The sequence below is a fragment of the Ochotona princeps genome, chromosome 14 (assembly GCF_030435755.1).
Source record: "Ochotona princeps isolate mOchPri1 chromosome 14, mOchPri1.hap1, whole genome shotgun sequence".
NCBI lineage: Eukaryota > Metazoa > Chordata > Mammalia > Lagomorpha > Ochotonidae > Ochotona > Ochotona princeps.
In genome coordinates this window covers 13,530,038-13,543,425 of record NC_080845.1, presented here as the reverse complement: position 1 = coordinate 13,543,425, position 13,388 = coordinate 13,530,038, and the positions used below count along the sequence as shown (strand labels likewise).

Sequence of the window (13,388 nt, the reverse complement as noted above, 5' to 3'; positions counted from 1 at the left end):
CACCCTAGCAATTACGGCCTTGAAGAGCTGGATGCTTAGGGGTTGCTGATGAGTAGTTAACTTCAGGAATCACTGGGCTAAATAACCTGGGAGCTTTCCCACCTACAATTCCCAGGAGCCAAGAAAGTCGCTGCTGGCTCTGAAAGTACTGAATACAGGACACCAGGTAATCAGAGCAAAGTCGGCAGGGAGCAAGCGCACAGCTCCCCATGGGGGCTCCGCGGAGTGCAGCTTCGTCTGTCCGGAGGGAAGGCAGAGGCCCAGGATGGCTATTAAATGGCCAGCTGTGCTCCGGGAGTCACCGCACATCTAGCACCCAACTCCGATTCTGCACACTCTCTCAGCTTCCTGCACGCAGCCTCCCAGCCCTCTCCTTGTGCCTTTTTTTTGTCACCCTGCCCCCTTCCCTCCTCCACCCACAGCCACCACTGAAATGATTCCCCCAAATGCAGCTATTACTGTGACTGGAAATGTCTTTACTGCTGATTCTGCTAATGGAAATGTTCCTTCACTTTTCGGCTGCTTGCAAAGCCACTCGTGACTTCCCTGGGTCCCTGTCAGCCAGCCACCAGCAGAAGGGAGAGGATTCCACCATGCCTGCCTTCCCCCAACGCCCACCTGCCTTGGCTTCCGTCTCTAAAAGAGTCTCTGTCCAAACTGTCCTCAGACAACCTCGGAATTCCCTGCTTCCCCGGGCTCCCAGAGAACTAGCGGAGATCAATGGTCAATTTTATCCTTGTTGGCCTTACTGGGGATGGGTCGAAGAAGGGAGGGGAAAGGCAGAAAACAGGGCTTGCTGGAGTAGAAAGAGGGGGAGGGGCTGAGGATTCACAGTCATTAATTATTCATACCTCTACCTCCTTCCAAAAACGGACTCCAGGTGGTGGAGAGGCATGGAACACAAGCTGTATGTCAGACATTGTGCAAGGTATTTTGCACACACTGTCTCCCAAAGGATCCTATGGCTCAGTGTAAGCAGAAATTGGGCACAGTGCTTGGCACTGATTAAAATCTGGTTTATGGGAGCCTCTCCAAAAATAATTATTACAACAAACTGGATAGGCAATTATTATGTTTTCTTCACTTTATGGATGGGCAAGCAGACACTTTGAAAGGTGAACTTTAAAACTAATATGAGGGATTAGTACGTGGGGATCTGATCCTTGGGCTTCCAATCCTCAGACTAGCTAATGTTCCATACCAGAGCTTTGCATCTCAGTCTGGGGATCTGGCTGGAAATGGGATTTTGCTTCAGATTAGCTGTGGGACTTTGAAAAATGTACTTTTCTTTGCTAAGAAAATAAGGCAGTTGGGTTGATGCTCAAAGGCTTTATTTTATCAGGTTCTAATGTTCTTCAAATATTCATGACTTACTTAGATTTCACATTAGAGCCAAATATTATATACTAGCATTATATACATGTAACCCAGATCCCATCATCAAGGCAGAGACATAGAATGCTACTAAAGAGAACTGAATTGATAAAAATCCTACTGAGGTGTGACAGGAGGGTGCATCTGGCTGCAGAACAGGAGTTAAAGGTCAGACACCAGCTGTCCTGACCAATGCTTGCAGGAGGACTTTGAGCTGTTATAAATTCCTCAAAAGATGACATCATAGGTTCTGCTCTATTCCACTGTGCATAGCATAAAATGAGAAATCCCCTAAGAGTTAGGGGGAAAAAAAGAAGGAAGCAGAAAAGAGAAGCAAGAAAAGAGTGGGGAGAAGGAGGAGGACAAAGAGAAAACAAGGAAAGGGGTGAGGCAGGGAAGCAGGAAGGCGCAGCAGGGGGATTTACTTGTCAAACAGGTACAGGAATAACTTGGGCCCTCCATAAAATAAGCCACAAGGCCTGGCAAAGCTGCAGGGAGCAGGAGAGAGGGCTGATGGCTGCTGAGTCAGCTGCTGACAGCCTCTGAGCAAGCTGTCACACCTCTAAGCTCCTACATGAGAAAGCAAGGCAACTTCTTGGTAATAAGAAAAGCGAGTGATAAGAAATAACAGAGGTTGTCCATGAGATAAAAACTCCGGAGAATCCCTAGTTGTGTACAACCTTCAAGGCAGGGAGAACACAGGTTACGCAAACAGGCTGATCGGGGCCTGGACTCAGCTTATTTGCTGAGCTCCTGAGATGTCTTGGCAATGTTACTCTCCTCAGAACCCTAGTCTCACAAGCTAACGCGTCACACTTCTGGGACACCATGTCCTTTCATCCCTGGCTGCCCACCTGTCCTTACGGTGGGAGAAAGGCACAGTGGACAGGAGTCAGTCTAGAATATGATGCACCGCTCAGTGCTGTGACTTCTGCTTTGCCAGCTTGATAAACAAGCCTTTAGATAATGTTCTAAATCGCTGTCATTCCTGACATTTAATAATCCTAGAGCTATGGTGAAGGATCTCTCCAAACCACCTAGGCTTTTTCTTTGTTACAATGCAAAGGTTCTAATCCTTTCTTTGACTTTCAAGTTTCCCAGGGAAGGAACTCAACACTCCCTCCTCTAATCAACCTGCTCTCATAACCACCCTTCAAACACCCTGGAATGATCACATAGAAGCAGTCAGAGAAAAGAAATACGGGAGTTCAGAGGACCCTGTAGAAAAGGGGGCACTCAAATTCATCTTGACAGAATAAATGGAATTCCAAACCCTTTGCCCAGTGTGGACACAGTGGTGCTGTTTGGCAATGCTGCAGTTTAGATTAGCACAGATACCCTGGGTATGGACAATGTGCACAGGAGGAGGCATCACACCCCCAGAGATGAAGAGAGTCAGTTCTCTACACATGGGATGCAGAAGGCGCAGTGAGGACAGACATGAGAACCGAGTCCTATCAGCAGTCCTGTCTGTTGCAGTTCACCATCATCTCCCACCTGCAGGACCCCTACCGGCCTTCCTCCTTCCACCGCCACTCTTCTCCAGAGCAGACTGCGTGATTCTTTCTAAGCAAAGTCAGTTCTCAGCACTCTGCTGCTTCAGATCCTGCCTCCCTCACCAATTCGCTCAGGCTCAAAGCTCAAATCCCAGCAGCGGTGCATATGGCTCTGGGCCACACAGCTTCCCCTTTCCCTCTCTGGCATTCTGTCCAGCACTTTTCCTTGCTCACCCCGCTCTGGACACACAGATCTTTCTCTTGCGCCTTGTGCCCTCCTGCTATGCTCTTGAGTCAAGTCTTTGCTGGAAGTGTTCTCTGTCTGGAATGTTCCCAGATACTTTAATTAACTCCTTCATCACCATCCAGCCATTGGTTTAATCTTACTTCTCAAAAAATTCTTGTAAGTCTATCCTGTTCAGTATGAAGCGGATCTGATCTCAGAACTCCTGATTATGCTTCCTTGTTTTCATCTTTGACAACCCCTATTTTTGCATGGAATTTATTGCCTTCTTCACACAATGCATACTTTACTTAGATTTCTTGGTGTTATCCCCTCCCTAGCCCCCTCACACACAAAGTATCAGCTTGATGTCTGCAAGGATGAGGTCTTTGATTCTCTGATGCATCCGAAGCACCTGTAACAGTGCCTAGTGCATCCAAGTGCTTAACAGAGACTGGCAATGGTTACGGAGGCCCACATGTTAACAGTGGACACTAAGCCTTAGAGTGCTCATAATCAGGGAAAACATGTTAATAAAAGTTCTAGAGGTAAGTTCAATAACCTGAATTCCATCTTGAAAGATAAGAAGGAATTTCCCCCAGAGTGGTGGGGCAGAGCGATAGAATGAGAAAGCTTCTGAATACAAGATGGTGAGGGTGTGATCACAGACCTGTAATGTAACAGAGAACATGCAATCCATCCCAGAACAATGAGGAGTCAGAGAAGTGCTTCACAAGAAGATGGCCATTATTAGATCTGAGCTTTTAATGACATCAATCTGTCTGCAAGTTCACAGGATGTTGCAAAAGTTGTAACTAAAGGTAGGCAAGTCAGTAAGCTGACTGCAGAAGTAGAGAGAAGTAATGAGGTCTGAGGTTACAGGGATGCAGGAAGGAATGGAGGAGTGTGGCCCCACCATGGTTAAAACTCAAACCTAGCCATAAACTGGGTAGCTTGTATGTGCTCACACACCAGAATGGAAGCAACAAATATTTCCATGTTGGATTTTACATTATTCGGTTGCCAAACCCACCCCATTACCGTGCAAAAATGACCTCCTGTAGAGTGTTGCCCAAAAGAAGGACTGACTATGGAGAAAAGCCAGTGAGAGGAGAGGGCATATGCTAGAGAGTACATCAAGTCATGCCATGCACAGCTGCCTGCCTCCTTCTGGGGCAGAGAGGTTGTACACTTGGCTGCAAGGCAGGGAACACCAGCTGGCTCGCTATAGTTAATGTTCTGTTGCCACTAGCTGGTCAGTATGAGAACTCAGGGAAGCACAAGCTCTGTAAGGGAATCCTCTCCTGAAAGCTGCCCCACCCCAAGGTTAAACATGACTCTTCCCTTTCCTAGAGTACAAGGTAATGATGCTTCCTCCTCCCCCACAACAAAGCCAATCAGCTCAGGTTCCTGGGGACGATAGCAGCCAATCAGCTGAATACTTGAATCGGAGAATGAATTCAACTTCCCTAAGGACATTTTACTCCCCGATTTTTTTTTTTTTGGCAATATGAGGAAAAAAGGATGATTAACCAACTCATAGACACTGAGACGTGCTTCCAATGTGCCTTTTGTGAAGAGCAGTCCATTTGCATGATGGAGAAGGATGAAAAATCATGGGTTTGAGTTTGAACTGGAGATGCACGAATAGGCGTCCTCCTTTGTCTGGGCCTCAATGACACCATATAAAACTGAGGGGGTGGATTTACCACCTTCAGAAGAGTCCTTGACTGGGAACCGACTAAAGCAGATAGCCATGGAAACAGTATCAAGACTTTACCCAAGAGGTCAATGTCAATCTCTATCTTCTCTTCCCTGAGCACTGCCAGGGCTTAGAGAACAACAAAGCAAGGTGATAAGCAGGAGGCTCTGCCTGATAAAGTAGAGACCTGGTCAAGCCTCCTGCTGCACTTGCTGTATATTAAAACTATAGAATGATCCTGGAGCTTGAGGGCCCAGCTCAAGAAAATAATCAAGCTCTGAGTTGCACGACAGCTTGCAAAGCTCAACTGCCTCAGCCGGTATCACTGACCCCCTGGAAATGGCAAATCTGATTGGCTCTGACCTAATCTGAGCCCCCTCTAACAGCTGAAATGAGTCTTCCCATCTCTCTGCTCCATTATCCTCCCAGTGGCATCATACTTTCTGAGGGCAGACAACACATTTCCCGCTGCCCTGAGTATTAAATAGGCTTCATCAGCTTTGAATTGGCAAAAGTTAAGGGTCACAAGATTTGTGGTAAGGGCTGTGCATAGAAACAGGAAAAAGACTCAGATTACAATCACTACGCATCCCCCTATCACCGAATAATCTTGCATTTATAATGACCCAGAAACCTGGACTATCACATCCGAGTGGGAACTTACAGTTTGAGTACTGCCCAAATATGCTACTTAGTGATAAGGGACCTGGCATCCACAAAGAAAACAACATACAATGTTTAAAATATAACTTTGTTTCAAGGTATCCGACCTTCCCTCTGCTCCCGCCAGAATGTCTTTCACAGGTACAGAAACGAGCACTGGGATTGATGCTGATGAATATTCTGTAGTCAGAAATCCATAAAAGAAGAAAAATATGGCTTTGTATTTGTATGCATTATTCTTCCCTCCAAATAAAGGGTGCCAAACGTTCAGAATCAAACCAGAAAGTGAAAAGGACATGGAGGCCAAATGTCCCCCAGGACTGGGGTCCCCTCCCCGCATGCCTGCCACACTCCTTCCAGACTCCAACACTTTCTCTAACGTGGACTAGACCAGTGCTAGGGGTCAGCAAACAGCGGTGCTGGACAGCTCCTGAGGACAGGACCTCCTGGAAGGCTCAGCTCTATCCCCTTAGTATCTGTATGCTTTAAACATTCCTCAGAAGCATGGGGAAAACATACATGTATATATGTACATATATATGTATATGTATGCATTCCTCATTGCATGATGACATTTGAAGGAAGCTTCTCCAGCCACGCATGGAGTTTTCTTCTTAACTTAAATTCCCTGCTCCCAGCAACCCTCTGGCTAGGTGCCTGGATCTTCCTCCTCCCAGAGGCTTTTCTCTTTGGGTATTTATTTTAATCAGTATTTTAAGGAGCCTTTGCTGACCTGACCAAGTTGGCATTTCAGACTGTCTTTCTCTCCTACTCGGGCCACCCAGCCAGAGCATCCTTCTGGGGAAGACTTTCAGACTGCCAGAACTGCACATGCAGGTGCATTTAAAGACACAGAATTGAATGAGTTTCCTTATTCACACTGCCTCCTCTAAATACAGAGCAAACTCCTCTCCTACGGGCTTTTACATGGCACAGAAAATCGCTGAGAAATGTTGACCGAGTGCTTATTCAATTTTATTGCTTTCGCTCTGTTTTGCTGAATCAAGGTAGGTAGTAAACAGTCTGGCCTGGCCACTATCAAGCATAGGAAAAAATGTGACATTTCTCTGTCTGTGGCTATGAAAGCCAAATACTCAAGCCTACTTCAGGGATGTCGGGGGTAGATGAGGACTGAGTGACGTAACAGCCTCACCTCAGAAACCCTGTGCTGGCAGGTGCTCCTGTTCAGAGTCTGCCTTTTTAACCAGTCCTTCCAAACACCCCCATGTTACCAGCAAGAAAGACACATAAAAGGCAAGAGGAGCTAGTCACAGTCGGGAAGCAGGTCAGGGCACTTTAAATTCATGGAATCTCTACACCAAAAATTATTTTAGGGCTCTTCTTCTACCCACACATATTACAACACAAACACTCAAAGCTCTGGGAAATAAATGACAAGTTCAAGGTCACAACAAGCTAGAAGAGAGATTTCCAGATCCTAATCAACATTTACTTCCTAACTAGCATTTTAGTATGTACCTTTCCACGTCAATTGTATAGTAAATTCTTCAGATCCTAGCCCCGGTTCTTTCTGGTCCAGCAGGTGCCTCCAGTCTTCTCTAAGTCTACTGAGATGTCTTCCTTGCCTAATGTCACCAAACACATCATCTCCATTATTCGTTGACAGCATTAACTAGAAAGCCCTTTGACACCCGTGAGTCACAGAACTCTGAGCTCGTAGAGTCAGCAGAGACCATTTAACGCACACCCCAATCTGCCTCCCACACTGCAGCTCGGCAATGAGGCTGAGCCTCCTTTGGAGAGAGGTTCTTGTCTTGCTCATGATGGCCAGACCTCCCTTCACACTACTGTGTCCTGCAGAAACTGCACATGTGGGTCAGAATATCAGTTTAACAATTTCTAAGAGAGTTGGTGTCTGAGGCACTGGTATTCCAGCTCCAGATGTGCTATTCTCAGTGTGACTTTGTGCTGGAGTCGCCCTCTCGAGGAATGCTTTCTCATCTGTCATACAGGAATAACAGGGGTGCCCACTCCATACGCTTTATGTTAATGAGTAACACAAGGCAAAGTTCCCAGCACCATATTAAGGATTCAATAACTATTTGCTATTGCTTTGATCATTTTCAAGAAAATCCATTTTGCCAATGTCATCAACGTATTTCTTTTTTATTGGAAAGTCAGATATACAGAGAGGAGGAGACAGAGAGGAAGATCTTCTGTCCACTGATTCACTTCCCAAGCGGCTGCAAAAAGGCCAGAGCAGTGCCAGTCTGAAGCCAGGAGTCCAGAGCTTCTTCCTGGTCTCCCACACAGCTGCAGGGTCCCAAGGCTCTGAGCTGTCCTCAACTGCTCTCCCAGGCCACAGGCAGGGAGCTGGATGGGAAGCAGGGTTGCCAGGATTAGAACCGGGACCCATATGGGATCCTGGTGAGTGCAAGGCGAGGACTTTAGAAGCTAGACTACCGCACCAGGCTCAAATGTCATTGACTTATAATCAGATTCTAAAGTGGGCAGGACATAACGATTTCAGGGAACTTTTACTTTTAAGGAAAATGTTCATCTACCCTAAGCAGGGGACACCTGAAGAGTAACCCTCTCAGTTTGGGCAGCACCAACGGAGCTGTTAACTCATAACCAACAGGAGGTAGAGAGACAGAAGTGAGGATGACTTGGTTGAATGGGAATGGTTGTCAGCATGTGACAAATGACAATGAGGTTGCCCACAGGGACTTTGAGAAAAGTGTCTGCCTCCCTTAATGCCAGACCACTACCAACTCCGGACCCCGGACCCAGAGCATGCCAGAAAAGCTTTGGCAGACACCATCACCCCCTAGTGGTGGTTCTACACTTCCCATGATTGCTGTAGTTGGACCCCAGTATTCACACAGCCCAGGTCATCTCCAAATTCTCTAAACAGGCCATCCTGTAGTTACCTGCTCATGTTGGCAGACACAAACATTAGGTAAGATGTTTCAAAGCTCTGTGAATGGGCCGGGACTGCCCTGGGACCTCAAGGAAAAGACAGCCACCCCCTCTGTAGGGCAACCCCTCATTGCCAGCCAGCCTGTCCCTCTGGGAGCTCACTGTGCACTCCATGTTTACATGCAAACAGTCGAAGACCAACACAAATAAAAAGCCCACGTCTCCCTACACAGCTCCTGCTATACCCTGCCATCTGGTGACTACCTCGCTCGCCAAATCTCTGTCTGGAGTGCATGGAGCTGCCAGTTCAGAGCACTGGAGGGAACAGGAGCAGACAGGGATTCAATCCTAAACAGGACAGCACCTGGCGACTCCAGGGCAGTCAGTCCGCAGCCAGGCTCAGCCTGCTCCAGTGCCGGAACAAAGTGAGAAAGCTCCTGGCAGAGCAGCCAGGGGACCCTCAAATTGCCAGGCTGACCCGGGAAGGCTCAAGACTTTTTCTTCCTCACTCAGCTTGTCCCTGGGTTCTCAGACCCACATCCCCTCTGAAAACTGAAGTTAAAGATAACAGGAATTGCCTGTCCACAGAATTCCACGGCGCACCTTTACCTGTTGGGATTGGGTCCTCCACAACCTTGGAGAATCTGGAGTTCTCCCTGCCAAGTCAGACCTCCCTCAGGGCTAATTTCTACCCACACCCATCCCTCGTCATTGGAATGGTGAGTTAAGGGGGGGGGGGTTTCTGCCACTGACCCCCCCCCCCATGCCAAGGGACAGGCTAGAATAGAGAGCTGGAGGCAAGGGGGAGTCAGGTAGAAGGGGAAACAGCGATGTTTTGTTTCTGGAAAGTCCCCTCCCCCCCCCCCCCCCCGAGCCTGTGGGGAGCCCCAGGTTACCTGGGTTGCTTAGGGAATGCCACCTCTGCCTCATTCCCTTCCTTGGCTGTGGGCAGACAGCCCCCTCGGGTGCGGAAGGCAAGGGGAGGGGAAAGAAGAGGTGCGCGAATGTGTGTGTGTGTGTGTGTGTGTGTGTGTGTGTGTGTGTGTGTGTGTGTGTTGTAAGCTTAGACGCCAGACGCGACGTGCTGCCACGGGAAGTCCAGGAGCAATCTGCAAGGCGGGCATCTCGCCCTGCCTCCCGCAGGCTTAGCCTGAACATCCCATCCCGGCTACAGCCCTGACAGCCGTGGGGTCCGAACTCAGGCCCCTGGCAATCACTCAACCCCCTCCTCCCGCGGGCAGCGAGCGTGAAAGGGGGCGCGGGGACAGTGTCACGAAAACATCCCAACACATCCCAAGAGAGTCTCTGGTCCACTACTATTGTAGGGCTTCCTGGGCGGGGAGTCCACCAGGAGGGTTTCACACTGGGATCCTCAAGTATCTGACCCCATGGAGGCACTGGAGCCCGGGGGTGTCCGGGTGGTCCCTCCTCACCCCAGGAGCGTGCCAGGACCACTGTTGGCCGGACGCTGATGACCAATAGGGCCCTGCGCCCCAGAGGGGAGGGAAGCACAGGCGAGCAGCGATCGCGGAAGAGCTGAGGGGAACATTTTTGTAAACGTTCTCCGAGATAATTAAGCTATCAATTACCCGGGTGGGAAATCAGTGGTGCTTCCCACAGCTCCACCAAGGGCCGACTCCTCCGGGATTCGCGCCGGGAAGCAGCAGGCGGCAAGCTGCAGGCGAACTTTCTGATTAACTTTTCCATTGGGCCCCCACCCTACCCACCTCCTCTCCCTGTTTTTCTGGCCTTGAATTACTGTGATAAAGACCACAGAATCATCTGCGAGAATAAACCTGCTCGCCGCCAGGAGCAGAGAAAGGAGGGGAGAAAGGCGAAGGCGCTCACTGAGCTGGAGAGAATAATCTGAAAGTGGAAATCTTGCACTCAGAGACCCAGGCCTCAGAAGTCTCTGGACCCTTTCCATGCCCATTTCGCAGATGACCAAAACTGAGGTCCACAGAGGAAGCAACTTGCCCAAGGTCACTCAACCCATGCGGAAGCCAAGCTTTCGCAGAGTGGGTGACTTGACACGGAGCCATTCGCCTCCTATTCTCGAGAAAATCTGAAAGGGCAGAGCGCCACAACTCCCAGGCAAAAGCAAGGGGGCGGTAACCGGGGGCGGCCGGCGACCCGGTGGAGAACTGGCTCCGCACGCCCTCTGTCCCCGGCTCCAGCAGGAGCGTACCCCGGTGACTTGGGGTCTCCGGCGTCCGCAGTGCTCCGGGCAGAGCACACTGTCAACACGGAGAGGCAGAGGGTCGGGTCAGCGCGGCGGGAGCGGCGGCACGCCTCCGGGCGCCCGGGGCGCGCTCCGGGACCTCCTACCCCGCACTCTACACCAACCACCTGTGTGCCCTCGGGGCCCCGCAGCTGCCCTCCGCTAACCCCACTCGGGGCAGTTCGAGGCGGGGATCCCCAGGGCGCCCCCACCAGTCCGGCCCCACTCAGCAGCTCAACATTTCTTGGGACCCCCGCGCGTGCCGGCGCCCAACCTTACCCAGGGTGAAAAAGGGCAGCTCCGTGTTGTCCAGGTCGTCCTGCACCGCTATGCGCCCGGGCAGCTCGTTCCGCACAAAGAGCAGGAGGCGCGACTCCGCGGTGGTGCCGGCAGAGCCAGCGGAGCCGGGGGACGCGGCTGCAGCAGCCGAGGAGGCGGCGGCGGCTCCGGCTCCGGCCCCGGTCCCCGGCCCGGTCCCGGCCCCAGCCCCAGCGCGGGCACCGCTCCAGCCGATGTCGCTCTCCCGCAGGGCGGGCAGCGTGGACACCGTGACGGTCTTGAGCCGGCACGGGCTGTCGGACTCCCGTGAGGCGGCGGCGGCGGCGGTGGCGCCGACCAGCAGCGGCGGCGGCGGCAGCAGGAGTAGGAACAGCAGCAGCGGCGGCGGCGGCGGTGGCGGCCCCGGGTGGAAGCCGAGCCTCGGCCACCCCCGGAGCCCCAGACCCGAGCCGGGGCTGCGCCGGGCGCCGGCGGCGGCGGCCATGGCGGGAGGGGCTGCGGTGCTGCGGACGGCGGAGGTGGTGGTGGTGGTGGCGGCGGCGAAGAACGAGGAAGAGGAGGCTGCCGCGGAGACGGCGGACGCCCAAGCCTAGCCGGACGCCCGAGCTAAGGAGCCGCCAGAGCCGCTCGCCAGCAGCCCCCAGCTCCGGGCTCCGCCTCCCGCTCAGCCCCGGACCGCCCCCCCGGGCCGCCTCCCCGGGCCCCGCCGCCCGCCCCCTCCTCCGGCTCACCCCCGCAGACCCCAGCGGTTCCGAGGCTCCGCCCGGCCTCGTCCAAGTCCCAGTCGCGCCCTCCCCTTTCCCAGGATCCCCCGACACCGTCCTCACGACACCCTCCCCAAATTCCTCGCACTCATTGACCCCCGCCCCCCTCTTTATCCCTCCCCTCATCGCCCCCAGTTGAAAGCGGCTGTGCTAGCTTAACCCTACTCTGGGCTTAAACCCTAGGCTGCACCTGCGGGCGCGCCTTGGCCCATCCTTGCCCATGACCCCTCCTTCTTGGGGGTCGGTAACTCCCTGGATGGCCAAGACTTAACTTTGTCTCCTCAGGACCAAGACCAAGTCGCGTCTTCAGTTAGGAACCATTTGCTCGCCCCTGTAAGAACTCCCCGCGGCCTCACAATCCCCTTCTCTGCCCACAACTCCTGCATTTGTTCCCCATTCTCTGCGGCTCCTCCCGACCTCCCACCCAGGTCTCATTGGTGGCACTGTGGGTAGAGGGGAGTCAATGTTAGCTCTCTACAACCTCTCCCTCTCCCCGTGGCGTCTTGGGCAGAGCTACCTTGGCCTTCTAGCTGCTGCCCTACAAGCCAGCCCACTCCCACGCGCCTGTGTTTTTGATTGCTGCTGCCAGCTTGGAGCAGCTCAGCTTGGCTGCTGCTTAGGTCTGTGTGAAATTCCTGAAAAGGGTGCGACATGGAGACCTACTACTAGGTGTGTTCCAGGCAGCCTGGCCCTCTAGGGCTGCTAGACCTCTGTCCGGTGACCAGAGGAGCAATCTGCTCCCCCGGGCTTCCCCGCTAAGAGTCCTTTTCCTGGGTTATCATACATAGTACCCTTTAGTCCTGGGCTTGTCCCTGAGACTGCCGTGACTGGGCCCTGGCAAGGACCCGGTTTCCATGCGCTGTCCTTCTTCCTCTCTCCTATTTTTCATAGTCTGGCGTCTCTGTGTTCTCTTTCATCTCTCCCTTCATTTCCTTTTTCCTCATCTTGACTTTAATCTTATAAATGCTTCCCTCCTATAATTTGCGAGCCATTTCTCATCTCGGTAGAGCTTGCCAGTCTGCGCCTTTTGTGCCGTGTGCATTAGCCACTCTTTCCCTCCCTACCTCTGCCCTACCCCCACCGTCCTTTTCCCTTTCCCATCACATTATATTTGCGTTTGTATGAGTTTGGATAAAGGCAGGAATGGACATAAGATAACACATAATTGACTGTGTGATGTCAGGTTTAATAATTTTTGCTAACTATTCTCCATGCATAATGCAAGTTTACCCGTTTTCTCTCAGACATAACCTAGTCCAAGGAGATTGGTGTTACAGCTCTGTTGCCCACACGAGGAAACTGACCAGAGGTCAGGAAGGTGAAGGGGCTTTCCAAGGTCACACAGCTAATGAGCTCAGTGGCTGAGATTTGAACTCCTGACCTCAAAGCTTTGACTGTTTCCATTCAATTTCTCTATCCTAAGGGACCTTAGAAAAACCCGCCCATCCAAGCTACTGTGAAAAGCAACCCTGCAGGAGTGCAGCTGGACCCGCTTCTACTCTGAGAATCCTCAGGTGTACTTGGCCTGTATCCGTGGACTGGTCTATGCACATAAGGTAGGGACGGTCACTGATGCCGGTGTTTGGTCATTTAGTCCTCCACTATCTGTCAGCCCACCTCCCTCCGTCTTTGTGCCCTTACAATCCGCCACTAACCTCAGCAACAGGGCTTTCTGATGCTCTATGCTCCTTTCTTCAAATATGCTGACATAGTCCATTTGGAGAAGTGCACACCAGGGGAAAAAAGGGCTTCCTTACGAAAGGCACAGTCTACGCAAGTCCTT

General features: G+C 51.7%; 1 protein-coding gene across 3 annotated transcripts in view; it reads right to left on the bottom strand.

The window, feature by feature from the left end:
- ASTN2 (astrotactin 2) overlaps nucleotides 1–11,466 on the bottom strand; it is a 980,906-nt gene extending 969,440 nt beyond the window's left edge. For 2 of the 3 annotated variants that reach the window (XM_058672825.1, XM_058672827.1), the window contains exon 1: nucleotides 10,842–11,466. In XM_058672825.1, coding sequence (XP_058528808.1) covers nucleotides 10,842–11,325 — 484 coding nt within the window. In that variant the 5' untranslated portion in view covers nucleotides 11,326–11,466. The remainder of the gene's footprint in view (nucleotides 1–10,841) is intronic. The other variant, XM_058672826.1, reaches the window with a different exon arrangement.
- Nucleotides 11,467–13,388: the final 1,922 nt, after the last annotated feature.